Here is a 27702-nt window from a genome sequence, read left to right on the forward strand (position 1 = left end):
TTACTTTGAAGATTCTGTTGCTTACCAATGTTTATTTACTTTGAACCTACCTGCTTTCTGTATATTTAAAGTACATCTCTGTGGGCAGCATGTAATTGATTCTTTATTATCTAACGTCTGCCTTTTAATTAGAGTGTTTAGTCATTAACATTTAATGTAATTATGAAGAGGTTGGACTTCAGTCTACCATTTTAATATTTGTATTCTGTTTGTCCCTTCTGTTTTCACTCCTTTGTTACTCCTTTTCTGCCTTTTTGGGGGATAAATTAAAAACCTTTAGAATTCTATTTTAATTTTTCTACTGACTTTTTTGCTATACCTCTTTGCATTTTCTTTCCCCTGTTAGCTGTTGCTTTCACTTTTACCATTTACTTAGAGTTAATGTTGTAGCACTTCACATAAAACGTATAAACCTTGCAACTCTCTAGGTTTGTTCCCCCCCGTTTATTTTGCTGTATTTGTCTGATATATCCTGTCTGCATAATTTGAAACTTCTTAAGATAACATTACAAGTTTTGCCTTAAAAGAACACAGTCTAATTTTATATTTACCCTGTATTTACCTTTTTTGTTTTTGAAACACGGTCTTGCCCTGTCACCCAGGCTTGTGTGCAGTGGCACAATCTTGGCTCACTGCAACCCCCACCTCCCGGGTTCAAGCGATACTTGTGTCTCAGCCTCCCAAATAGCTGGGATTATAGGTATGCACCACCATGCCTCACTAATTTTTGTATTTTTAGTAGAGATGGGGTTTTGCCTTGTTTGCCAGGCTGGTCTTGAACCCCTGGCCTGAAGTGATCTCTGCCTGCCTCAGCCTCCCAAAGTGCTGGGATTACAGGTGTGAGCCACTGTGCCCGGCCTATATTTACCATTTTTGATGCTCTTCATTTATTTTCTTTTCTTTTTTCTTTTTTTTTTTTTTGAGATGGAGTTTCACTCTTGTTGCCCAGGCTGGAGTGCAATGGCGCAATCTCAGCTCATTGCAGCCTCCACCTCCCAGGTACAAGTGTTTCTCCTATTTCAGCCTCCCAGGTAGCTCAGATTACAGGCATGCGCCACCATGCCTGGCTAATTTTTTTGTATTTAGTAGAGACAGGGTTTCACCATGTAAAGCTGGCCTGCCTCTGCCTCCCAAAGTGCTGGGATTACAGGTGTGTGCCACCGCACCCAGACTAATGCTCTTCATTTCTTACAGATTATTCGAGTGTCTGTCTGATACCATTTTCTTTCAGCCTGAATAATTCACTTTTCTTTTTTCTCTTTTCTTTTTCTTTTCTTTTCTTTTCTTTTTTTTTTTTGAGACAGGGTCTTGCTCTGTTGCCCAGGCTGGAGTACAATGGCACGATCTTGGCTCACTGCAGCTCCACCTCCTGGGTTCAAGCGATATATCCACCTCAGCCTCCCAAGTAGCTGGGATTACAGGCACCCACCATCATGCCAGGCTAATTTTTGTATTTTTGTAGAGACGAGGTTTCACCATGTTGGCCAGGCTAGTCTTGAATTCCTGACCTCAGGTGATCTGCCCGCTGCAGCCTCCCAGAGTGCTGAGATTACAGGCATGAGCCACCTCGCCTGGCGTCTTTTTTTCTTAATATATCTTTATTTGCCTTCATTTTTAAAGAATATTTTCTCTGGATGTAGAATTCTGGATTGGCAGCTTTGTATTTGAGCTCTTTAAAGACGTCGTTTTACTGTGTCCACTCTCTTTTGTTTCTGCAGTACAATATGAAGATGTCTGTGGTCATCCAATTTAATGTTCTTTTGTATGTAAAGTTTCATTTTTCTCTAGCCATTTCAAGTATCTTCATCTTCAACTGTGATATACCTACTTGTGGTTGTTTTTAGATGCTTTTTAGATGTTTTAGATGGTTTGCTCTTTTTTGTGGAGAGTGGGGAGTTGTCCCAGAGTCTTGCACATATTAATATGTTAGCCCCGACGATACTGTCCCACAGATCTGTATAACTTGGTTGGACTCAAACAGCAAATTCTGTCTTTTAGGCAGTGGGTCATATTTTGGTTCAGCTCTTTGAGTTACTTGGAAACGGCCCACACATGAGTAGATCAGGGATCGTCCAGAAATTTAGGCAGAGTTTATATACAGAATTTGGGGTTCCTTCCTGCCCACTAGGTCATTTTCCACCCAGGAATATCCTCTCATTTTGCAGCAGCTATAGATTGCCCTGAATTCTATCCTTTTATCTTTAAGCTAGAAAGTCTATGGGGGTTTCTGTTGGAGTTTTAGCTCTCCCATGTAGCACAGACCAGGAGTTGTCAGGCTAAAAGCTGTAAACATCAGAGAACTCTCCCCATATTATTCCTTTCTGAAAAGAGTTGACTCCCTTCTTCTCGTTCTCCAGTGCTTTCCTGCATTAGTCCATTCTTTCATTGCTATAAATAAATACCTGAGCCTGGGTAATTTATAAAGAACAGATGTTTAATTGGCTTATGGTTTTACAGGAATCATGATGCTTTACAGGAATCATGATGCTGGCTTCTGAGGAGGCCTCAGGAAACTTACAATCATGGCAGAAGGCAAAGGGGGAGCTGGCACGTCCTGTGGCTGGAACAGGAGCAAGAGAGAGAGGAGGAAGACAACCAGATCTCATGAGAACTTACTATCAAAGGAATAGCACCAAGGGGATGTTGCTAAACCATTCATGAAAGGACCACCCTCATTATCCTATCACCTCGCACCAGGCCCCATCTCTAACATTGGGGATTACAATGACATGACATTTGGGCAGGGACACAGATCCAAATCATATCATTTCATGTAGTTGTTCTATAAATTTTATGCAGAGGTGAGGATTGCTTGAGCTCAGGAGTTTGAGACCAGCCTGGGCAAGATAGGGAGATCCCATCTCTACTAAAAATTAAAAAAAACCCCAAAAACTGGGTGTGGTGGTGCGTGCCTGTGGTCCCAGCTGCTTGGGAGGCTGAGGTGGGAGGATTGCTTGGGCCTGGGAGGTAGAGGCTGCAGTGAGCGCCACTGCACTCTAGCCTGGGTGACAGAGTGAAACCGTGTCTCAAAAAAAAAATTGTTTTTAAATTTTAATCCAGAGTTTATAGTTTTATCTATGGGAGGGTCATTTGGAAGGGTGGCCGTTACTTGGCCAGAAGCAGAACCCTCCCTGCTTACATTTTGAGAAAAACAGATTGAGATTCTATAGTATTCTGCTTCAGGTTTTCTTTCTTGGTCTCATACGGTACTTGTTTTTTGCTGACACCATTCATTGAAAGTAATAACTTTGCAAAGTAAAAATATAAAAACAATGTGGCTCACCCTCCACCCTCCACCCCCACCCCATCTTTCATCCCCCATTTTTATTTCCACATCTGTCCTAACTTGGCTCTGTCTGGTGCCTTTATTATAGCTAAAATTAGCCACACTTGGTATTTTTAACTCTATGGTGCTTGGAAAGTATTTTGAGAGGCTTTGCCATATAACTTCATGAAAATAATGTGAGGAAAAGAAGAACTACAGGAAACAGGTGAAATAATCTATTCAGTTACTGAGAAAAGTTTCTTGTTAATGGGAGAATTTGCTAAGATAGGGAAGTATGTGTTGCCAAGTGAAGTGTTTTCCCACATTTTTTTTTTTTTTTTCTGTGACTATTTCTAGGTGTCTATACTTTTTGTGAACTCTAATGCTGTGAATGATGGTTTAGGTTTGCTGATGCACTGGGAATTGATCTTTGAAAATTACAAGTCCAATTAAAAAAAGATGGGTGGCCAGACAAAGAATCTGAGCCCTGTGTGCCTATATGTGTGCTAAAAGTCATGGAGCTTATGAAATCTCAGGTAGTCTTGGCTCTTTTTTTTTTTTTTGAGAAGGAGTCTCGCTCTGTTGCCCAGGCTGGAGTATAGTGAAGCCATCTTGGCTCACTGCAACTTCCACCTCCCAGGCTTAAGCAGTTCTCCTGCTTCAGCCTCCCAAGTAGCTGGGATTACAGGCACAAGACACCATGCCTGGCTAATTTTTGTATTTTTAGTAGAGACAGGGTTTCACCATGTTGACCAGGCTGGTCTCGAAGTCCTGACCTCAAATGATCCACCCACCTTGGCCTCCCAAAGTGCTGGGATTACAGGAGTGAACCGCACCCGGCCCAACCTTGGCTTTTAAGTAGTTTAAAGTCTTGGGTTCAGGCAAGAGGGAGTGAAGAGGTGGTGTATTATTTATAGCTACACAATAAATTACACCAAAAGTTTTAGTGGCTGAAAACGTCACATATGTATTACACGGTTTCTGAGGGTCAGGATTCTGGGTTTGGCTTAGGTAGATCCTCTAACTCAGGGTCTTTCACAAATGCAGTCAAGATGTTGGCGAGGGCTGCAGTCTCAACTGAAGTCATCACGGGGGGAGGAGGATCTGCTTCTAAGCTCATTCACATTAATGGGTTGGATTTAGTTGCATGCCAGCTGTTAGACTGAGGGCTTCATTTTATTCCTGATAATTGTCTTTGTTGTGTGGGCCTCTTCATAAGGTGGCAATCTAGATGGAAGCCAGAGTCATTTTGTAAATTAACCTTGGAAGTGACATTCCTTATATGTATGTACACACATACATATATGTATGTGTATGTATTATTATTATTATTTATTATTTATTATTTTGCCATACTCTGTTCAGTAGGGGCAAGTCTCTGGGCATGAATACCAGGAGGTGTGCAGATCATTAATAGCTGTTTTTTTTTGTTGGTGAGTTGAGGGTGTGTGGAAGAAGAAGGTATAAATTTTTATTTCTTACAGTGTATACTTAGAGTAGGAGCCAGAATCACACAGCAGGGTGAGAAATTTTAAAAGCAAAGTTTATCATTAGGAAGCTATGTGATGTCTTACATAAGAACAGCAAAGCATCTCAAAGGAACATAACAAAACTTTAAACATTGAAAGGGTCTTTTTCTGTAGTTTTAGGTTGAAGTTTTATCTTAATTTTCTAGTCAATATTTTTCTACACTGACTTGGATGAAAATATTTATAACTGAAAGTATATTATTTCTTTTTACCTATTCTTTTTGAAAGATGGAAAGAAATATTCTTCTAATTGTCTAATAGATTTCAAAGTTCATGTGCTTCCTGTAATGTGCTAAACTCATACATTGTGCAGTAACAAAATTGGAGTAGTTTAAAATCATGGAACAGTAGCTGCTATTTTATTCTTCATGTTTCTGTGTGCATGCCTGTGTGAATCTCTATCTGTATCTATAGTTTGATGTCTAAAATGTTTCCCACAGATTTTGTCTTTCATGTAATTCTTGAAGAAAGTTGAGATTCTATTTGAAGGAAACTTTCCCTGGAGTATTAATTTTATAAATAAGTTTCTTCTTTCTACCTTGAAAAATCTGATATTCTAGACATGTTTTTGTTATAGGTTGATATTATATCTTCAGTAATGAAATCTTTAAAAATAAACCTGGGTTATTTCTGAAAAGAACATAAATTTCAGCAAATAAATTCTTTCCTCTTAGCTTCAAATTAAATATAACATGAAGTACAATGTGGAAATAATAGAAAATATATGAAGAAGTAATTTTGTGGAACTAATATAGTTGATAGAATCTTTCTTTCTTTTTTTTTTTTTTGAGACAGAGTCTCGCTCTGTCGCCCAGGCTGGAGTGCAGTGGTGCAATCTCAGCTCACTGCAAGCTCTGCTGCCTCCCGGGTTCACGCCATTCTTCTGCCTCAGCCTCCCTGGAAGCTGGGACTACAGGTGCCTGCCACCACGCCCGGCTAATTTTTTTGTATTTTCAGTAGAGACGGGGTTTCACTGTGTTCACCAGAATGGTCTCCATCTCCTGACCTCATGATCCTCCTGCCTCAGCCTTCCAAAGTGCTGGGGTTACAGGCCTGAGCCACCGCACCCGGCCAGAATCTTTCTTTTTTCAGTAGAGTGGTTGCAAGTCCAGTCCTAGAAGCAGACTGGCTGCTTTGAGTCCCATTTCTGCCTCTCCCTACAGTATGTCTTTAGTCAAGTTAATTCACTTCTTGGGTCTCAATTTCCTATCTGTAAAATGGGGATATTAACGTTACCTACTAAATAAGGTTGTTGAAGAGATAAGTGAATTAATAAAGGCAAAGCACATAGAACCATATATAGCACTTAGTAAGTACTATATAAATATCCTTATTTTTTACTATTATTATTAGTATTATTAGTATCAACACTGGCTCAGTAATTATTTATGTCACTTAATTGTCTCTGGGGTTTAGGTCTTTCATAATGTAAACCAAGAGATTTAGATTCTTTATGACTGACTAACTGGGGAGCAGTTAGTCTCTATTAGACAGTAATTAACTGATACATTTTTCCTAATTGATAGGATTTTTTGTGCCTACAGTTAATACTCTGAAATATAGCCTCTGAAGTATTTATAGACAGTTGTAGAATGCATTCTTCTGAAACAGTTGGTTTTATTTTATTTTGTTTTGTTTTGAGACGGTGTCTCGCTCTGTCGCCCAGGCTGGAGTGCAGTGGCCGGATCTCAGCTTACTGCAAGCTCTGCCTTCCAGGTTCATGCCATTCTCCTGCCTCAGCCTCCTGAGTAGCTGGGACTACAGGCACCTGCCACCACACCCGGCTGATTTTTTTGTATTTTTTAGTAGAGACGGGGTTTCACCATGTTAGCCAGGATGGTCTTGATCTCCTGACCTCGTGATCCGTCTGCCTCGGCCTCCCAAAGTGCTAGGATTACAGACATGAGCCACCGCGCCCAGCGGGTTTTAATTTTTACATTTGCTTTATCTTTGTTAATTAGTCTTTCATATTACAAGAAAGAGAGGATTGTTTGAATTTTTTCTGTGCTGCTTAGCAGCAGGCCAAGTCTTCATCATTATGTAGATGTGCAGCTAGAGTTGCACACACAAAGCAGGTTCCCATCCTAGATACTCAATCTTACTAGTTTGTTAATATTTCTTTCTTTTCTTCTTTTTTTAGGAGATAGTGTCTCACTCAGTTGTCCAAGCTAAAATTTAGTGGCTCAATAATAGCTCACTGTAACCTTGAACTCCTGGGCTGAAGTGATCCTTCTACCTCAGCCTCCCAAGTAGCTGGGACTACAGGTGCACACCATTGTGCTGGCTAATTTATTTTATTTTTTATTTCTTGTGGAGACAGAGTCTCACTTTATTTTGTCCAGGCTGTTCGCTAACTCCTGGGCTCAAGTGATCTTCCTGCCTTGGCTTCTCAAAGTGCTGGGATTATAGGCCTGAGCCACTGTACCCAGCCTGTTAATGTTTCTTTTTATTTTTTTCTGTCTCCAGAGCTTTTATAAGTTTTACAAGTTTCTCTGTCTCTCTTGTGGTTCTAAGAATATGGAAATTGTGCATTCTCATTGTCTTTATTATTCTCTGTCTCCAGGTATGTTGCAGATAGGGACAGGTTCTTTTTATCGCCTGAGTCACTTAAGTAAGAGGAACTCATGATTGAAGTCAAATAGTACCATAAAAATTATTGAGAAAAGATTACTCCCTGAAAGATTACTCCCTATTGAAAAAAGATTACTCCTAAGCACACATGACTACATGTGGTAGGTACATTCTCTAAAGTACTTTTTCTACATATTATTGTATTTAACCTTAACATTTTTCCCAACTTTAAGAGATTTTTTTTCATCCTGCAGAATGATCCAATAGATTTGCTGAAATGTTTTCTTTTAAATCACGCCATCTTGCTTTCGATGATCATTTAGACTGATCATTTTCTTTGGTGAATCTGGATCCATTATACTAGACTGCATTTGTACTTTGCACATGTTGTAGGACAAAGAGTTTAATAGTGCCATATTGATATTTTTACCTTTTATTTATTCTGTTTCTCAGAAAGATGAGTGAAATATTAATGTGGTCTTTAAGGAAGTTTTGCCTTTCTGCATATTTGGTACTGCTGCATTCCAGATGGTTTTCTTGCCTTGCAGAAAATAACTTTGTAGGCTGCTGTTATTTGCATGTGCTGATTGTCAGTGGCATTCACAGTGTTTTTGTTGTATTCCTCAATCTCTCAGCCATTGTGGCAGAACCTAATTGTAACTAGCAAGCAGATTTTTTCCCCTGATTCTTAGCAAGATTTTTTTTCTTTCTTTTTTTAATGGAATGGCAAAGGAGATAAGTCTCTAATTTGGTCTAATAGTGATAGTGGTTGGTTAATTGAAATAAAGTTTGGTATCCTTAAAAATGACATATAACTTTAAATATTTATTTTTCATTTATTTTTGGAAGCTTAAGCAGATTTTTAAATTTTTAAAAAAATTTTTTTGAGATAGGGTCTTAATGCTGTCATCCAGGTTGGAGTACAGTGGCACAATCTTGGCTCAAGGCTTCAGTGATCCTCCCACCTCAGCCTCCATAGCTGGGACCACAGGTGCCTGCCACCCTGCTCGGCTAAGTTTTGTATTTTTTGTAGAGAATGGGGTTTTGCTATGTTGCCCAGCCTGGTCTTGAACTCCTGGGCTTAAGCAGTCCACCTGCCTTAGCCTCCCAAAGTGCTGGGATTACAGGCGTGAGGCACTGCACCTGGCCCGGAAATTTATTTTCTCACAACTCTGAAGGCTGGAAGTCTGAGATTGATGTGCTGGTAGGGCTGGTTTCCTCTGAGGCCTCTCTCTTTGGCTTGCAGATGGCCGCCTTCTTGCTGCCTCTTCGTATGGCTGTCCCTCTGTGTGCTTGCTCCTGTTGTGTCTCTCATTTTTTAAGTACTCTAGTCTCTGTTATATCGTATGTATTAATTAATTCTTTAGTCTTTTGCTGTAAAGCTTTTTCTTTAGTGTTAGTCTGGTGATGAGAACTCTATATTGTTTTTCTTCCTAAAACATGTCCCAGCAGATAATGATGTTTCAGCTTTGGTTTCTTTGAAGTAGAGAGACAACTTAGACATATGCAAAGCATTCTGAATACAGAATTCTGCTAGACTTGTATGATCCTTTTAGTGACCTACCTTGATAAAGACTTTTCAAAACATTTAACTTAATTTTTATAGTATTTCTGTATACTCACATCATATCAATTTATATAATATTTAGATTGCAGACTTACAAGTATAATTACAATGAATACATTTGGTCACAAACACAGCTGATTCTTTTTGTTTGTTTTTTGGGTTTTTTTGTTTTGTTTTGTTTTGTTTTGTTTTGAGACAGTCTCGCTCTGTCACCCAGGCTAGAGTGCAGTGACATGATCATGACTCACTGTGGTCTTGAACTCCTGGCTCAAGTGATCTTCCCACCTCAACCTCCCAAGTAGCTAAAACTACAGGCATGTGCCACTGTGCCCAGCTGATGTTTTAAATTTTTCATTTCTGTAGAGGTGGGAGTCTTGCTGTGTTGCCCAGGCTGCACAGCTGATTCTCAAGCACAGTTTAACCTCTGGGAGCAGAACAGTGCAGAGTGATGAGTTGAGCTCTGAGCATTTAGAGTGCTAGTGGTATGGTTTGTGGATGGGAAGGGGAGGAGTGGAGAGATTGTCCATTTGGGCATTGGAGGTCAGAAAAGGAAACTTTCACTGTCGTATTTCAGGGCTCTTACTCCAAGTTTACAGATTTTTGCTTTTTATACTTAGTATCTCTCACCACTTTTCAGGCCACTTCTCTCACAAATCTTTAATTAGGAGAAATACAGTGCTAGTCCTTCATGGGTTTAACATCTGATACTAGTAGAGATGATGTGCACAATATATTGTGAGAGCACAGGAAATAAGTTCTTGTTTTGGGGGAGTGTAAAAGCTTTCAAGAAGAGGTGATTTTCTGAATTCTCAAGGACAAGTCAGAATTAGAAGGTATCTGGGAAGATGAAAATGGGGCAGATAGGTCAGGAAGAGGGGAAGGCGTGTTACTGCTGTAGGGTTGAACTATTTTGAACACCAATGTGCTCCCAGCACTAGGATGGTAGAATAATGTCTGGCACACATTACATGCTTAATAAGTATTTTAAAGAAAGAATAAATGTTGAGGAAGACAGAGGCCCAATTATAGTGGACCCTGTATGTGATGCTGTGAAGCCAGAGTTTATCCTGAAATGAATCTTTGAGGTATCTTAATCAGAAGAGTGGCATGATCAGATTTTATTTGTAAAAATTTCCCTCTGGAAGCATTGGGAGGGGAGAATAAGATTGCAGTGAGAGATACAGGTAAGGAGATTACTGAAATAATCTAGTTGAGGAACTAGGGAGGGCCCAAATTAAAGCTTTTGAGCATTGTGAACAAAGGATACTGATGCATTGTAGGAGTCTTTTGGAAATATAATTGACAGGCCTTGGTGACTGTGTGTGTGGAGCAGTGAGGGTCATGGAGGATTCTGGAGTGATCCCTCCATTTATTTGTAGGATGGTGAGTTCAGAGTGGTGGTGTTGGTGCTATGGACTAGGAAAAGGCTAATCTAGTGCTTAACACAATATATAGCACATGCTATTTATTGTTCACTTTCCTATTTGGGGAAACTGTTTTTTATTCCTATCTGAATGCACAATCTTTATTTTTTTATTTATTTTTATTTATTATTTTTTTTTTGAGACTGAGTCTTGCTCTGTCGCCCAGCCTGGAGTGCAGTGGCCGGATCTCAGCTCACTGCAAGCTCCGCCTCCCGGGTTTACGCCATTCTCCTGCCTCAGCCTCCCGAGTAGCTGGGATTACAGGCGCCGCCACCACGCCCGGCTAGTTTTTTGTATTTTTAGTAGAGACAGGGTTTCACCGTATTAGCCAGGATGATCTCGATCTCCTGACCTCGTGATCCACCCGTCTCGGCCTCCCAAAGTGCTGGGATTACAGGCTTGAGCCACCGCGCCCGGCCTATTTATTTATTTATTTATTTATTTATTTGGAGACAGAGTCTCACTCTGTCACCCAGGCTGGAGTGCAGTGGCGCACTGTCGGCTCACTGCAGCCTCTGCCTCCCGGGTTCAAGCAAATCTCATGTCTCAGCCTCCCATGTAGCTGGGACTGCAGGCACAAGGCACCACGCCTGGCTAATTTTTTATGTTTTTAGTAGAGACGGGGTTTTGCCATGTTGGCCAGGCTGGTCTGGAAATCTTGACCTCAGGTGATCCACCCGCCTCAGCCTCCCAATGTGCTGGGATTACAGGTGTGAGCCACTGCACCCGGCCCACAATCTTTTCTAACTGAGATGGTCTTACTCGCTTTTCCTGTATGCCAGGACCTGTGTTATAAATGTGAACAATATTTGTGGAATTGAGTTGAAACCTAACACAGTTGTGTTTACTCTGAGCCTCTTTAATGTTTGAAATGTCCTAATATTGTAGACTTACCCCAATAAATTGACATCAGATAATAAGATGGAAATCCTGTCTTTAAAATTCCAAAGTTTTTAGTGTCATTTCTTAGTATTTTATTTTCTGAATAAATGACATCTTAGTTCATAGAATGACTCAGTATCATAACAGACGTGATGCTAGTTCTCTTTCTTTAGGATACATTCTTTTAAGAGGCTGATAGAGCTTATTGTGCACATGTTGATAACTCACTACAGACTAGACTCTGTGCTGCACATAGGGGATTCAAGAAAGAATGACATTTTCCATTTTCAAAGGTGATGAAGACATGTTTCTAAATAAATGAGTTGGGTCATGACTTTCAGTGGTGGTACATTTTAATACTTTACAGCTTATCACATACTAACTGGGAGTATCATTCAAATACTAGGTGCATCCATAATTTTTTTCCTCCTTTTGATTGCCTCCTCCTTTGCATCCTATCTATCTACAGATCCTTTCTGTTGTACCTACAACATACATCCCCGGTGCTTTCCTGTTCCTCCTTTTTTTCTAGTCTGGTATTTGTGCTTCTGTTTTGATTTTGCTGCCACTTTCTTGAATTCTTTCTCTACATAGTAGGTACAGTTATCTTTAAAATGTAGGTCATGTTCTGCTTAAAGCCCTTCAGTGGCTTCCCAGTATACACTTGGAGTAAAACTCAAGTCCTTTCCATGGCTTAAATATTGCCTCCTCAGAGAGTCTTGGTTGTTGAGAGATTAATGAATATTCTGATAACTCAGAGGAAGGAGCAGTTAGTTCTGGCTTTGGGAACCCCAGAAAGAATTAATAAGAGGAATAGTATTTGATCTAGGTCTTGATGAGTCGGATTTTGTTAGATTACAGTATGTGCTGAAAAAGCATTTGAAGAGTGCCTACTATGTGCTACGTACTGTCATATTCATGCTTTCTTTGACAAGTAATGATTAATAAGTGATATCTTTGAAAATTGATATTTGTTAACAGCTTGTTTTTACTGTGATCTCAGTAAATAGTATATACAAGACTAGCCTAGCAATCCTTAGTCTGCTTAAGTACCAGGAACTGTTTCATTCACTGGTACCTATGAGAATAGAACTTGGCAAGCATTCTCATCACATATACCTGCTCAGTCAACTTAACTATATTCAGAAATGAACCACCTGACAAAATCACAGAATTGTAATTTGGTGTCTTGGTTTTTAGACCTTTTTTCCCCCTCTGTTAAACGAGCTGTTTCTAGCCTTTTAATGCCATATTTTATTTTAAAATACCAAAATTAACATCAGAAGATGAAGTATAATTAACTATATATACCAATTGCATTGGGTCACAAAAGTGAAGTTTTTGTTTATAACTAATTTAGTGCCTAATCTTCACAAAAGTACTGCTTGGTAATTTACTAATTTAATCTTTTGCGTAGTTGCTTCACTGACTCAGAATCTTGAAGACTTTGACCGGGTATTCATTTTGAGGCTTGTCATGATGCAGATAGGATGGTAGTACAATGATGCATTGCTCTATTATTTGTTCACCAGTGTCCATGCAGCAATACTGTCCCTTGTGGCTAAGGCCAGCCATATTTTAAAGCAGGCCCTTGGCTAAGCATTTCACTGGTCCAGGGAGAAATGGGGGGAAAAAAATCTACAGATAATAGAGGGAATTGTCTAGAAAGCTCATGTTATTGCATTTAATGATTTGTCTTTGTTTTGAAATATTCCTATTTTTAGATTCCAAAAATATCATTTTAAATAAGTTATGTTGGTCCCCACCACTGCCCCATCGCATACCTGGCAAGTAGGGCAAAATATTGGCAGCCAGTTCTGTATTGATTTATCTACTCTGCTTTTGATGTTCATGGCTCCATGAAGTCTAAAACTGCTTACCGCTAATTTTGTGCATCACACCTATAATCGGAGTTAGTATGTGAGTGGCTTTTTTCCTTACTTCAACAGTCTCTTCTCCTTCACCAGCTGGGTGTCCAACAATTCAGTTCACTCTGACACTATGCAGAGTTAACATAGACCCCACAGGTTAAGGGCTTAGTTCCATAAGGCTGCTCCTGCTTCAGATACCAGCTGCAAATGGAGTGCCCAGGCTACCCACATCTGCTTAGCCAACTGCAAATACTGAGGTTCCTGAAACCACCCAACCCACATTTGGTAATTTGCTAGAATGATTCCCAGAACTCAGGAAAGCACTTCACTATTACCATTTATTATAAAGGATATAATTTAGGAGTAGCCAAATGGAAGAGAGGCATAGGGCAAGGTGTGAGGGTGTGGGGGTTGAGTCTTTTCCTACCCTTTCCAAGTGTGACTCTCACAGCACCGTCATATGTTGATCAACCCGGAAGCCCTCTGACCCTGTCATTCAGGGTTTTTATGGAAGTTTCATTACATAGACATGATCGATGAAATCATTGTCCATTGTGATTGAACTCCATCTCTAGTCCATCTCCCTTCCCCAGTTGTTGGCAGGGGGAGGTAATGGGGTGGGAAGTGTGGGCCTGAGTTCCAGCTTTCCAATCATGCCATGATATTTCTGGCTACTTGGCCCCATCTGAGGCCACCTAGAAGCCCCTCAGCCAAGAATCATCTCATTAGTATACCAAAGGCACTTTAAGGAGCCCTGTACTAGGAACTGAGGACCCCAGACCAAATACAGTTGACCTTGAACAGTAGAGTTAAAAAAGGCGAGTAGAGGGGTGGAGGAGGTTAGGGACTCTGGCACCCAAGTGCAACCTTTTTTTTTTTTTTTTTTTTTTTTGAGACAGAGTCTCACTCTGTCACCCAGGCTGGAGTTTAGCAGCGCTATCTTGGCTCATTGCAACCTCCCCCTCCCAGGTTCAAGCGATTCTTATGCTTCAGCCACCCGAGTAGCTGGGACCACAGATGCATGCCACCATGCCAGGCTAATTTTTGTATTTTTAGTAGAGATGCAGTTACACCATGTTGGCCAGGCTGGTCTCCTGACTTCAAATGATCTGCCCGCCTTGGCCTCCCAAAGTGCTGGGATTACAGGCATGAGCCACTGTGCCCGGCCCAAGTGCAACTTTTGAATCCTCAAAAACTTAACTACCAATAGCTTACTGTTGAGTAGAAGCTTTATAGATATCCATAAACAGTTGATCAACACATATTTTGTTATGTTATATGTGTTTTATACCATATTCTTTTTGAGACAGAGTTTCACTCTTGTTGCCTAGGCTGGAGTGCAATGGCGTGATCTTAGCTCACCGTAACCTCTGCCTCCCAGGTTCAAGCGATTCTCCTGCCTCAGCCTCCCGAGTAGCTGGGGTTACAGGCTCCTGCCACCACACCTGACTAATGTTGTTTTTTTGCATTTTTAGTAGAGACGGGGTTTCTCCATGTTGGTCAGGCTGGTCTCCAACTCCTCACTTCAGGTGGTCTGCCCGCCTCGGACTCCCAAAGTGCTAGGATTACAGGCGTGAGCCTGTAAAGTAATCTCTAGATTACTTTTCTCTGGTGATCTAGAGAAAAGAACATGTTATTTAAAAAAAGATTAAAAAATCACAAGAAGGAGAAAATATATGTACTTTTCATGAGGTGGACATGAATCATTATAGAGATCTTCATCCTTGTCTTCATGTTGAGCAGGCTGAGGAGGGGCAGGAAGAGGAGGGCTTGGCCTTGCTGTCTTGGGAAGGGTAAGTGGGAGAGGTGAAGGAGCTGGAAGGGAAGGCAGGCACGGGTTTTCCAGTGTAACACTGGAAAAAATACTGAAAAACACACTGGAAAAAAAAGTCTGCGTATAAGTGGACCTGTGCAGTTCCCATGTTGTTCAATGGTCAGCTGTATTTTTATTACACGACAGGATGTCTCTAGTGAGAAGAGGTCCTCAGATGTTGTGGAAAGGAATAAGAGGACTGAGTTGCATTTGTCACTAAACCCCAGCAGGCAGTGCCATCTCTTCCTGGCTGGGCCTTGATGTGGCTTCTCTGAGTGCCTAATGTCTTTTTTTTTGAAATGGAGACTTGCTCTGTCGCCCAGGCTAGAGTGCAGTGGTGTGATCATGATTCTCCTGCTTCAGCCTCCCAAGTAACTGGGATTACAGGTGCCTGCCACCACACCCAGCTAATTTTTGTATTTTTAGTAGAGACGGGGTTTCCCCATGTTGGCCAGGCTGGTCTCAAATTCCTGAACTCAGATGATCCACCTGCCTTGGCCTCCCAGAGTGCTGGGATTACAGGTGTGAACCACTGTGCCCTGCCAGTGCCTGATATCTTCTAGGACTACACAGTTATTTGGGTTTAGCCAATCCCTTCACAGTGTGCCACATACCCACATGGCTATTACTACCTCTCCAGTAACACCTCGGCTCTTACCCATAGCTTATTTTTTCTTCTCTTATTCTCAGCTTTGTTCAGAATTGGAAATGTTTAACATTTCATTTTGAAGACTTCTTTTCATCTTCATCGGAAAACCAATTACTTTTTTGCATTTTTGACTTTTCTTTGCTACTTGGATAGGTTCATTTGGAGAAAAAAAGTAGAGGAAAACTTTGGGCCATTAAAGCTAACTTTTCTTGTTTTAGATTTCTTATACTTAAAAATGTTTTTTGAAGCATGAAGTGACCTATTTACAAAACGAGGTATTCCTTTAGCTTATGTGATCTTACTGACACTTCTTAAAGAGACATTTTATTTTACTTTTTTTTATTATTATACTTTAAGTTCTAGGGTACATGTGCACAACGTGCAGGTTTGTTACATAGGTATACATGTGCCATGTTGGTTTGCTGCACCCATCAGCTCGTCATTTACATTAGGTATTTCTCCTAATGCTGTCCCTCCCCCAGCCCCCCACACCCCAAGACATTATTTCTTGGGAATCTTGGGAATCTTGGAAACAATGTAACTGCAAAAATATTATTTGAAAACTGGAAAATAGTATCCTGTATTATTCTAGATTTGTTTATTGAATTGTTATTTACATTTAGCAGTAAATTTGGTGCTTGAATTGTAAGGTATAAGAGGCACTTTGCCTTAGCTTGTTTCATGTAATCTTTCCATAGGATTATGTAAATGTCATCACATAAAAAATATTTCTGTTGTGAATGATGGGAAAGATTTTTCAACTGCTACTGACAAATGCCCTTTAATCCATCTTTTAAAAATAATTCAAGTTTTAGTCATTGGCTTGTTTTTATTCCCATAAGTATTTTACCAAAAATGTCAGTGCAGCATAAAAATTTAGACATTACTGTGGGTTTGCTGCACAAATACTGTTACAAGTTAGTTTTTGTAAACATTTTTCTAATGGAAAATTACAAATAATTATAACTCTGTTGTTCTGAAGCAATTTTATTACTCGGTGCTGTGACCTCTTTAGGCCTTCAGTGATCTTCTGTCACCAAGGACAAGAATAAAACACATGCTATCTCCTGCAAAGTTGCATTTCATTATCTCTCTTGGATGGGTTAACAGGTGGGGCAGATGCATGAGTAAGAGGGGAGAGTGTGAGGAAGACTTTCTGTTTCTGACAATTTTTAGGAAAGAACTCACATGATTTATTGTTTAAAATTTTTGAGATAAAATTGGTAGAATAAGCAGTGCTTTTGTGAAGGATATGGTTGCATGAGCTGCTTCAGAGGATTTCCATTAACGACTGTTAAGTCATCAGGAGTTATCAGAAGGTTTGTCTGTATTGAGGTTGAGTTATTTTAATTGGGTTAATAGCATAGAGTTGATGTACCTATTCTAATACCCTAGAATATTTGAAAGATGAACCCATTGCTTAAGATCAAATTGAGATTATCTTTATATTTTATTTTAAATATAGATATGGGGTCTTGATATATTGCCCAGGCTGGTTTTGAACTCCTAGCCTCAGGTTATTCTCCCACCTTGACTTCCCAAAGTGCTGGGATTACAGGCATTGAGCCACCGTGCCCGGCGTCTCTGTTTTATTTATTTGTGCATCTCAGTCTCACTTGGTAACAAATAATTGAGATAGATGAAGCTAATGTTTAAGAATTGACCTTTTCCCCTTTAATATTTATCCATGGAGGCTAGAATTTAAAATATAGTGGGGTCTTTAGAAATTATCTCATTTTACATTTTCATTTTTAAATGAAGAAATTGGAAGCATAGGATGTTATCTTGCCCAAGGGGAATGAGGAATTTAGTTACACTGCCATCCATTGGTTGTTAATGGCCACTCTGTGTCTCAAGGGGCAGATGGTTGATTATCAGACTTTTTGTTACAGACTTTAAAGCAAGCCCGGAATAAAAATAATTTTCTTAGTAAAGAAGGTGTTATCACAGACAGGTCATCAATATACTAAACATGTATGCAATTAAGCAGATGATTAATTTACACTTGTATTAGGTTGATGCAAAAGTAATTGCAGTTTTTGCCATTAAAATAGCAAAAAGTGCAATTATTTTTGAACCAACATAATAGTTGTATTCAGTTTAGTGAATGAATTAGATACTCAAATTTAGAAGAAACCATTTGTTGTGTTGCTTATCTAAGTGTTCTTCATGGATCCTACTCTCCTTTTGGTCTTTTAATCATACTTTTTTTTTTTTTTGGTTTGTCTTCACCATTAGACTCTACGCATAAAGGTAGGAAGCCTCTGTCTTGTCCATTGTTGTTTCTAGCACCCAGTAACAGCACGGATTGTTGACTGCCTTCTAGGTTTATGTGGCTATGTGGAACACTTAGCATATTTAATATTGTAAGTTTGAATATTTTATTTTATTTTTACAGTGAACAGAGTATCTGTCAGGCAAGAGCTGCTGTGATGGTTTATGATGATGCCAATAAGAAGTGGGTGCCAGCTGGTGGCTCAACTGGGTTCAGCAGAGTTCATATCTATCACCATACAGGCAACAACACATTCAGAGTGGTGGGCAGGAAGATTCAGGACCATCAGGTAAGGCTTTACTACAATTCTTGTTAAAAATGATTTAGTATTACAAAAGGACTTGGTATATTCCGTAAAATAAAGTAGTTTTAAAACTCTAAGCAAAATAGTCTCTCTGGGAAAAACTGAATAAAAAATTGTCTCTCCACCCTTTCTACCTTTTATGAAGCCTGAACTTAAACAACGATTTAGAAAAAATTGTACAAAAGTAGAAGTATAAGTTCTTTTATGATGAATTTTCATTAGATTTTCTGGCCTTCAATTAGTTAGTTTTTGAAATCTAAAGCAAAATAAGGACAAACAGAAACAAAACTCTACTTAAGTGGCAGATTGTATGTTGATGGAATTCGTTTCCTGCAAAGTTTGGGGCATGGGGTTAGAGGAGGGAGTTGAAAGTATAAATAGTTTCAGAAAATACTGTTAAATTCACATATGATAGAAAAATAGTAGGTATTGAGGTTGCTGGAATAGTTCGACTTTTGCAGTTCATGTCTGGGGCGACAGCTAAGCTTTTACTAATTCCTTGCTTCGAATTTCCTAGAAAGTAGCTGGATTATCTGATTACTTGATTTCTTGGGCCTTAACAGATCAAGAGCAGTAGATAGAGGAAAAGGCGGATAAGGTCTTACTAGCATTAACTATATAATAATAGTAAGAACTTTTATAAAGAGTAGATTTACAAAATACTTTGGGAAAAAATATTTACCAAAGAAGTTGGAATCAACTGACTTTAAAAATCATCCTGCTACACATGCAGAAAGAATGTAACAAATTTTCTTCTTCATTGCCCAGCTGAGCTCTTATAAAGAAAGGTAGGTTCCTAGGTTTCCCCTACATTGCGTGGTAGCATGGTGTAAACAGATGCTGCATTAGCCTTGGGTTTTAGGATGGTGATTATGGATTGGTAAGATTTGTCATGTATGCATATAGGGACTGTGGGCCTATGAGAGTTTGGGCTGTGAAACTGGTATTTTGGCAAAAACAAACAAACAAATAAACAAAAATATGGCAGTCTTAGAGGGACTACACCCCATAGAAAGAGGGCTAAGAGAAATCCTCCTATCAGCACAGGGAAGCAAAGGAGTTTGTTGCTTTCTTAGCTGACTTAGAAGCTCCCCCGAGAAATGAGAAACTCCTTCACTTAAGCAACTTCAGCCAAGACATTAGGAAAACACTGGTTGTAGAGCACTGAAACTGTTGGGGCACATGGTAAAAACAAATGCAGTGCCGGCGTGGAGATGAACTTTCACAGTTCTGAGTCAGTCTGTAGAAAGAGCAATTCACTGAATTTACCACATTTATCCATTTATACAAATGGTTTCGGCCTGCCCCTCTTTCTGCCCTCTCTGGCTGCCTTCTCCCTATCTCTCCCCTGTGCCCTGCCCTCTTACTCTCTTCTTTCCCCTCCTTAGTCTTCCTGCCTTTTCCCTTGGGCTCCAGTTTCCTTGTTGTGTTGCACAGCCTTTTTCTGGTCTCCCAGGCTTTTTACCAAGAGCCCCCTCTGTCCCATTTGTAGTCCAGGTTCTGCTGAGCACTCTTTCATCTTTGTCTTTGTTCCAGCAGTGACTTAGGCCAGAGATAAATCAAATATGCCCCAAGATGTTAATTATGGGGGGAAAAAAAGAAAACTGGACAATTAAGATTTTGTAGAAATTGTTGAACCTTCTTAATACAACATTGCAAACTAATAGCTGTAAAGTAACTACATTTTTGGTAAATTTAGTGAATTGGTTATTTGAAAATTACTGATGAATAATCCTATATTTACAAAAATGAAAAAGAATATTTGAAGATAATCAGAAAGAAATTTTTTTTTTTTTTTTTTTTTTCCTGAGACGGAGGTTTGCTCTTGTTGCCCAGGCTGGGTTACAGTGGCGTGATCTTGGCTCACTGCAGCCTCCATCTCCCGGGTTCAAGCGAGTCTCCTGCCTCAGCCTCCTGAATAGCTGGGATTACAGGCATGTACCACCACGCCTGGCTAATTTTGTATTTTTAGTAGAGATGGGATTTCTCCATGTTGGTCAGGCTCGTCTCGAACTCCCGGCCTCAGGTGATCCGCCTGCCTCAGCCTCCCAAAGTGCTGGAATTACAGGCGTGAGCCATTGTGCCCGGCCTGGAAAGAAGATTAAGCTAGGAAATTTGCATATGAAATACTAAAATTTTTATTTCTAGGAGAAGTAAACTATCTTATGACTCTTAGATTTTGGCAAGTAGAATGTTTCTTAAAACATTACAAAATTAAGCCGGGCGCGGTGGCTCACGCCTGTAATCCCAGCACTTTGGGAGGCCGAGGCGGGCGGATCACGAGGTCAGGAGATCGAGACCATCCTGGCTAACACGGTGAAACCCCGTCTCTACTGAAAATGCAAAAAATTAGCCGGGCGAGGTGGCGGGCGCCTGTAGTCCCGGCTACCCGGGAGGCTGAGGCAGGAGAATGGCGTGAACCCGGGAGGCGGAGCTTGCAGTGAGCCGAGATCGCGCCACTGCACTCCAGCCTGGGCGACTGAGCCAGACTCCGTCTCAAAAAAAAAAAAAAAAAAAAAAAACATTACAAAATTAAAACTGTGCTAAATTGTGACATTAAGAGGAAATTATTATGAATATTAGAAAATAAGAAAACACAGGCCTGAGTGATATTACATATAGAAACCTGTAGGACATCTAATTGTGTCCTTAGATGTGCAAGTCTTAATTGTATGTAGTAGGAAAAAAAGGGAAACTAAAAAACAATGAGCTTAACCCAAAGAAAGCAGAATAAAATATTAGAAAGATATTAATTAAATAAAAATAAATAGTATTTGTTAATACAAAAGCTGCTTCATTGAAAAGACAAACTAGCTGGCATGGTGGCTCACACCTATAATCCCAGCTGTTTGAGAGGCCAAGGCAGAAAGATTGCCTGCCCAAGAGTTCAAGACCAGTCTGGTCAACATAATGAGACACTGTCTCTACAAAACTATTTTTTAAAACCCAAACAGGCCAGGCGCGGTGGCGCATGTCTGTAATCCCAGCACTTTGGAGACCAAGGCGGGTGGATCACCTGAGGTCAGGAGTTCGCAACCAGCCTGACTAACATGGTGAAACCCTGTCTCTACTAGAAAAAGAAATTAGCTGGGTGTGGTGGCGCCTGTAATTTGAGCTACTTGGGAGGCTGAGATAGGAGAATCACTTGTACCTGGGAGGCAGAGGTTGCAATGAGCTGAGATTGTGCCATTGCACTCCAGCCTGGGCAACAAGAGTGAAACTCCATCTCAAAGAGAAAACAAAAACAAAAAACAAACAAACAAAAAACCCAAACAACTAGCCAGGTGCAATGTGTGTGCCTGTAGTCCCAGCTACTTGAGAGGCTGACATGGAAGAATCACTTAAGCCTGGAAGGTGGAGACTGTAGTGAGTGTGATTGTGCCACTGCACTCCAACCTGGGAGACAGAACAAGACCATGTCAAAAAAAAAAACAAAACAAAAACAAAAACTTGCAGAATCAAACGAAAAAAAGGAACAGTACAAATAACCAATTTTAGGAATGAAATAAAGAATACCACTATAGTTACCTAAGGAAATAAAATATTATGAAAAACTTTATGCCAATAAATGGGCCATTTTGTAGAAAAACATAACTTTCTAAAACTGAAGAGTAGGAAAACATGATAGACCTACAATCATGAAATAAATCAGTAGTAAATAATCTGCCCCCCAAATTTTAAAAAGCTGCAGGAGAGTACAGAGCATTTACAAATGAGATCTAAAATGTCACTGTGTTTTCTGTTTTATGTAACCATTGTAGAGAATGATATTTTATAAGGCTTGTATAATTTTGATATCCAAAACATAGAACAAGTTTGGGAGAGGAGCCAGTCTTCAGTTATGAATGTATACCTAGATATAATAGTCCTCAATAAGATATTAGCAGACCAAATGTAGTAATGAGTAAAAAACAAAACAAAACCACTTCTGGATCAAATAGGGCTTATCGCTGTTTGCCTCAGTAATATAAGGATGGTTAACATTAGATAACTTACTAATGTTATTTCCCAGGAGAAAACCTACAAAAGCAAGAGGTTCTGGAAAAAGCATTTGATAAAATTTGAATCAATACATAACAGTTCTCATCACATTAGGCATAAAATTAATGTTCTTAAGCTGATATGGGTGGATAATAGAAGCATACAGCAGGTATCTTACAGGATTGTACAGTGTCGAGAGCCTTTCCATTAACCTTGTGAATAAATTGAGCATTTCAGCTCTAACTGTTTTCATTTAGTGTTAAAGATGAGGTACTAGATAACCTAGCCATACAAAGTTTAAGAAATAGAAGCTGTAAGAATTGATAAGAAAGAAACAGCTGGTTACTCACCAATGATGTAATTGTCTGCATAAAAATCTCCCAGGAGTATCTGCAGATAAACTATTAGAACCAACAAGATTGTTCAGTGAGGTTGCTGGTTACATGATCAGTATATAAAAAACACTCGCATTTTTGTATAAGTAGTAAACAATTAGAAAATATAATTTTATTAATATAATGATACTTAAAAAAACACCATCCCTAAGAATAAATCTGATTAATAATTGGTTTTCTTTCTTCCATTCTTGCATTTCTTTTTTTTTTTTTTTTTTTTTTTTTTTGAGACGGAGTCTTGCCCAGTCATCCAGACGGAGTGCAGTGGCACGATCTCGGCTCACTGCAAGCTCCACCTCCCGGGTTCACACCATTGTCCTGCCTCAGCCTCCTGAGTAGCTGGGACTACAGGTGCCCACCACCACACCCAGCTAATTTTGTGTGTATTTTTAGTAGAGATGGGGTTTCACCGTGTTAGCCAGGATGGTCTTGATCTCCTGACCTTGTGATTCACTCGCCTTGGGCTCCCAAAATGCTGGAATTACAGGCGTGAGCCACTGTGCCCGGCCTCTTTTGAGACAGAGTCTTGCTCTGTTGCCAAGGCTGAAGTGCAGTGGTTTGACCATAGCTCACTGCAGCTTTGACCTCCTGGGATCAAGTGATCCTTCTGCCTCAGTCTCCCGAGTAGCTGGGATTATAGGCATGAGCCACTGTGGCTGGCCATCATTCTTACATATCTTAATGGTTATCAGTCTGTTGTAAGTGGGCACATGTTGTTATAATTTACTAAACATCTAAACTTTCTATAGTAAGAGCTGTTAAAACCACCCACCATTTACTTGTAAAATTGAATATGTACAATTATATAAATATATTATATAAGCATATTAAAATACTTCATTTTCCAACCTAACATTTATTAAGTGCTTATGGCTACTATGCTTGGGTTTTATATTAGAATATCGTTCCTGACCTTGAATGAAAGATGCAGTAAAGAATGGGGATGTTGTCTGGGTGCCGTGGCTTATGCCTATAATCCCAGCACTTTGGGAGGCCAAGACAAGCGGATCACGAGGTCAGTAGTTTGAGAAGAGCCTGACCAACATGGTGAAACCCTGTCTCTACTAAAATACAAAAATTAGCCAGGCGTGGTGGCGCGCGCCTGTAATCCCCAGCTACTCAGGAGGCTGAGGCAGGATAGGGATGTTAAGCACATAAGCAAAGAACCCCAGTTAAATGTTTCAGTTATGATAAGTACAGTGAGTAGAGCACAGTGAGGGCATAAAAGCATCATCAGTTTGTTGAGAAGATAGAAGAAAGGGTCATGGATGACCTCACAGACAGGATAAGATGTTGAGCCAGGTCACAAGGAAGTGTGGGTGTTTACTGCAGTGTTTACTCTGTTATGGTCAGGCTAAAAATGGATAGGCATGTGTAAGATGGAACATCACCTCCAGGCTAGACTCAAGCTCACTGGATCTGAAGCACAGAATTTAGGATTATGATGTAGTCCAAACCTGACAGTATGCTCAGTGGACAGCCAATAAGTAGTTATTAAGTGAAAATACTTACTTATTTAATTTTTTTTTTTGAGACGGAATCTCACTCTGTTGCCAGGCTGGAGTGCAGTGGCGCCATCTCAGCTCACTGCAACCTCCACCTTCCTGGTTCAAGCGATTCTCCTGCCTCAGCCTCCCGAGCAGCTGGGATTACAGGAATGTGCCACCACACCTGGCTAATTTTTATATTTTTAGTAGAGACAGGGTTTTACCATGTTGGCCGGGTTGGTTTTGATCTCCTGACCTCACGATCCACTCGCCTCCGCCTCCCAGAGTGCTGGGGTTACAGGCGTAAGCCCTTGCGCCCAGCCTGAAAGTATTTAATTTTAATACTTTTAAAGATTATTTGTAGTACTGTCTATCCACTCCCATTTAAGTTGTGGGATATTGCTGGTGATAATTTTGGTGCTGTGTACTTGATTTTGTTTTGTTGGTGGGGGGCGGGGAGAGTAGAGAACTGTTAGGTTGATGCAAAAGTAATTGTGATTTTTGCCATAGCTTGCTTCTGCGCTGCCATTTTGGAACCAGAGGTGTCAAAGTTTCTCTTGTTCTGGTTACAAATTTACGAATCACAGCAGGAGACTTTAACTTACTTCTGTTAGTAACTGATGGAACAGGCAGTCAGAAAAAAAGGCCTGTAAGAATATATAGAAGATTTGAACAATACAATTACTTCCCTACCCTAATTGGCATATATACCACATACCTTTCAAATGTACATGTCACAATTTCAAAATTGTATGTATGCTTGGCCCTAAAGAAAGTGTCAACAAATTTCAAAGGATTAAAATCATACAAAGTGTGTGGTCACGGCAGAATTAATCTAGAAGTAAGATAATAGAGAATCCCATAGGTGTAGGTGTTAAGAAATACCTTTCTGAATAGTCCATGAGTCAGAGAAGAAATCACAATGAAATAAGAAAAATTAGTTGAGCTAAATAATGATGAAAAATTAGTTGAGCTAAATAATGATGAAACTTCTGATTAAAGTGAAATTTAGAGGCTGAAATGTTATCTTGGAAAATAAGTATTGTTGACTTTTCAGCCAGACTCAGGATGCGTTTCAAGAAATTAAAGAATAGACCATTAAAGCCATATAAAATATTAATAGAAAGAGGGTAACAATAAAGATAAGAGCCAAAATTAATGCAGTAGAAAGGAAACACACTAAGGAGAGGTTTGTCTCTAAAGTCCTTGTGAGGGACAGCTCTTGAAAAAAAAAGAGAATGGTTTAAATAGCCATTATGAAGAGAGAAGTGACATCACTATGACTCTTAGAGACATTTAAGTGATTAAGGGGGGTATTTTGAGCAACTTTATTTTAGTAATTTTGAAAATGTAGATGTAGAAATTCTTAGGAAAACACTTTAAAGAAATTAAGACTATGATTAAAAGAAGTAAAAGGAAGAAAAACTTCATTTAGCTGGCTCTACTGGTGGTGTCCTTTTCAACCAAACCTTTAACAACTAAAGAACACCAATATTACATACTTTTTTCCAGAGAATACACAAAGAGGATGCCTATCTTTTTGCCAACTCTACAGTGCCAGTTCATTTTAAGTCTAGCATTACTTTGCTGTCAAAACCTGGCATTAATACAATGAATACATGAATACAATAGTGAGGTTAATCTCATTCATAAAAGTAGATGTAAAAATTTCAAACAGAGCACTATCAAACAAATCTAGAGATTTATAAAAATTGATATGTGAGGACCAATGTTGTTTATCCTAGGAATGTAAGGTTGGTTGGTTGAGTACTAGAAAATAATCAGTGTAATTAACTGCATAAAAAACAGAAGAGCCAGTCACCTCAAGGTATGTTGGGGAGCACTCGATAAAATGCAGTATTCAATCATGATGGAAACCCTTAGCTGTCAAGTAATAGGAGGGTTTCTCCCCAGATAAAAGGTATCAATAAGATTATTACATGAAAGGTCATTTATTTATGTATTTATTTATTTTTTGAGACAGAGTGTCACTCTGTTGCCCAGATTGGAGTGCAGTGGCAGACTCTCAGCTCACTGCAACCTCTGTTTCCCAGGTTCAAGTGATTCTTCTGCCTCAGCCTCCCAAGTAGCTGGGATTACAGGCACATGCCACCACGCCTGGCTAATTTTTGTATTTTTAGTAGAGACTGGAGTTTCACCATGTTGGCCAGGCCGGTCTTGAATTCTTGACGTCAAGTGATCCACCTGCCTCGGCCTCCCAAAATGCTGGAATTACAGGCGTGATCCACCTTGCCTGGTGTGAAAGATCATACTTTTAACAGTTTAATTGAGAAATCTTTCCTTCTAAAATCAGGAAATAAAGATACTTGTTATGAACACTTTTTTCCAGCATTGTAGTGTAATTTCTAGTAGGTGTATGAAGATAAATACATCGTGCATGGATTGGAAAGGAAGAAATAAAGCTGTCAGTTGCAGATTACATGGTTGTGTATTTAGAGGAAAAAACCTTAATATAAATTATTAGGAATAATAGAAGATTCTAATACTTAGAACTCAATTAATAATAGAAAATAATAAATCTAATGAAGGATACTCAAGACCCCCATAAAGATACTTAAGAACCTCCTCAGATTGATATGTTCGCTGTCATGCAACCTCAATGTCCCCAAAATTTCTTTGATAGAAACTGATAATCAGAATGTAAAACTAGCTGCACACAAAGGACTAAGAAGAGCCAAAGCAATTTGGAAGAATGAAACAGGAAGACACACTCTAATGGTCGTCTAGATTTTGTATAAAGCTACAACAATTAAGACATTGTAGAGTTGGCAAAAAGGCATATTGATCTGTAGGAGAAAATAGAGCCACATAGACACTTGATTTATGTTCTGCAGGCAAACCTGTAGCACATTGATAGTGCTGGATCATTTTTACAGCCATATTGAAACAAATAGCAAACTTGATCCCTACCTCACACCATAGGCACATACCAATTCCAGCTGGATTGGGGATAGAAATGTGAAAAGTAAAATAATAAAGCTTTTGCAAGATAATATAGGACAATATTTTCATGACCTTGTGATTGAGAAACATTTCTTAAACAGCACTAAAGCAGTAACTATAAAGAAAAAGATTGCTAATTTGAACAGAATCAAAGTGAAGAACTTATATCCATCAAGAAACCGTTAAGAGTGAAAAGGTGATTCATAGAATAGCATAAGATATATGCAACATAGATAACCAACAATGATATCATATCTAGAATATATAAAGGGCTTAGAAATCAAAGAAGAAAAAAATTGACAACTCGGGAGAAAAATGGGCAAGAGACTTAATTCAAGCAGATATTCACAAAAAGAGACATCTAGATAGCTAATAAAAATCAGAGAAATGCAAACTAAAACTGCAGTGATAAAGCATTCATACCCACCAGAATTGCTAAAATAAAGACTGATAGTACCAGTTGTTATGTTGCATAGTTATGTGGAAGTAGCACAAGCTCTTGTATACTCTTGTGGAAGTGTAAATTACTAGAACCAATTTGGAAAGCTACTTGGAATTTTCTACTAAAGCTGAACATACACATGTCCTGTGATATTTCCACTCCTGGATATATGCCCAACAAAAATGAATGCTTGTTTGTACCAAAAGACATGCAGTAGAAAGTTCATAACATCACAATTTTTAATAACCTAAACTGCAAATAATCTAAATGTTCATTAGGGAGA

The 27702-nt window shown here is 39.4% G+C and overlaps 1 protein-coding gene across 11 annotated transcripts in view; it reads left to right on the forward strand.

Annotated features, from left to right (window-relative positions):
- Positions 1-27702, forward strand: part of ENAH (ENAH actin regulator) — a 158938-nt gene that overhangs the window by 68464 nt on the left and 62772 nt on the right. For all 11 annotated transcript variants that reach the window (XM_073011479.1, XM_073011480.1, XM_073011481.1 and 8 more), the window contains exon 2: positions 17970-18135. In XM_073011479.1, the coding sequence (XP_072867580.1) occupies positions 17970-18135 (166 nt within the window). The remainder of the gene's footprint in view (positions 1-17969; positions 18136-27702) is intronic.

Source organism: Chlorocebus sabaeus, chromosome 25, assembly GCF_047675955.1.
Source record: "Chlorocebus sabaeus isolate Y175 chromosome 25, mChlSab1.0.hap1, whole genome shotgun sequence".
Taxonomy (NCBI): Eukaryota; Metazoa; Chordata; class Mammalia; order Primates; family Cercopithecidae; genus Chlorocebus; species Chlorocebus sabaeus.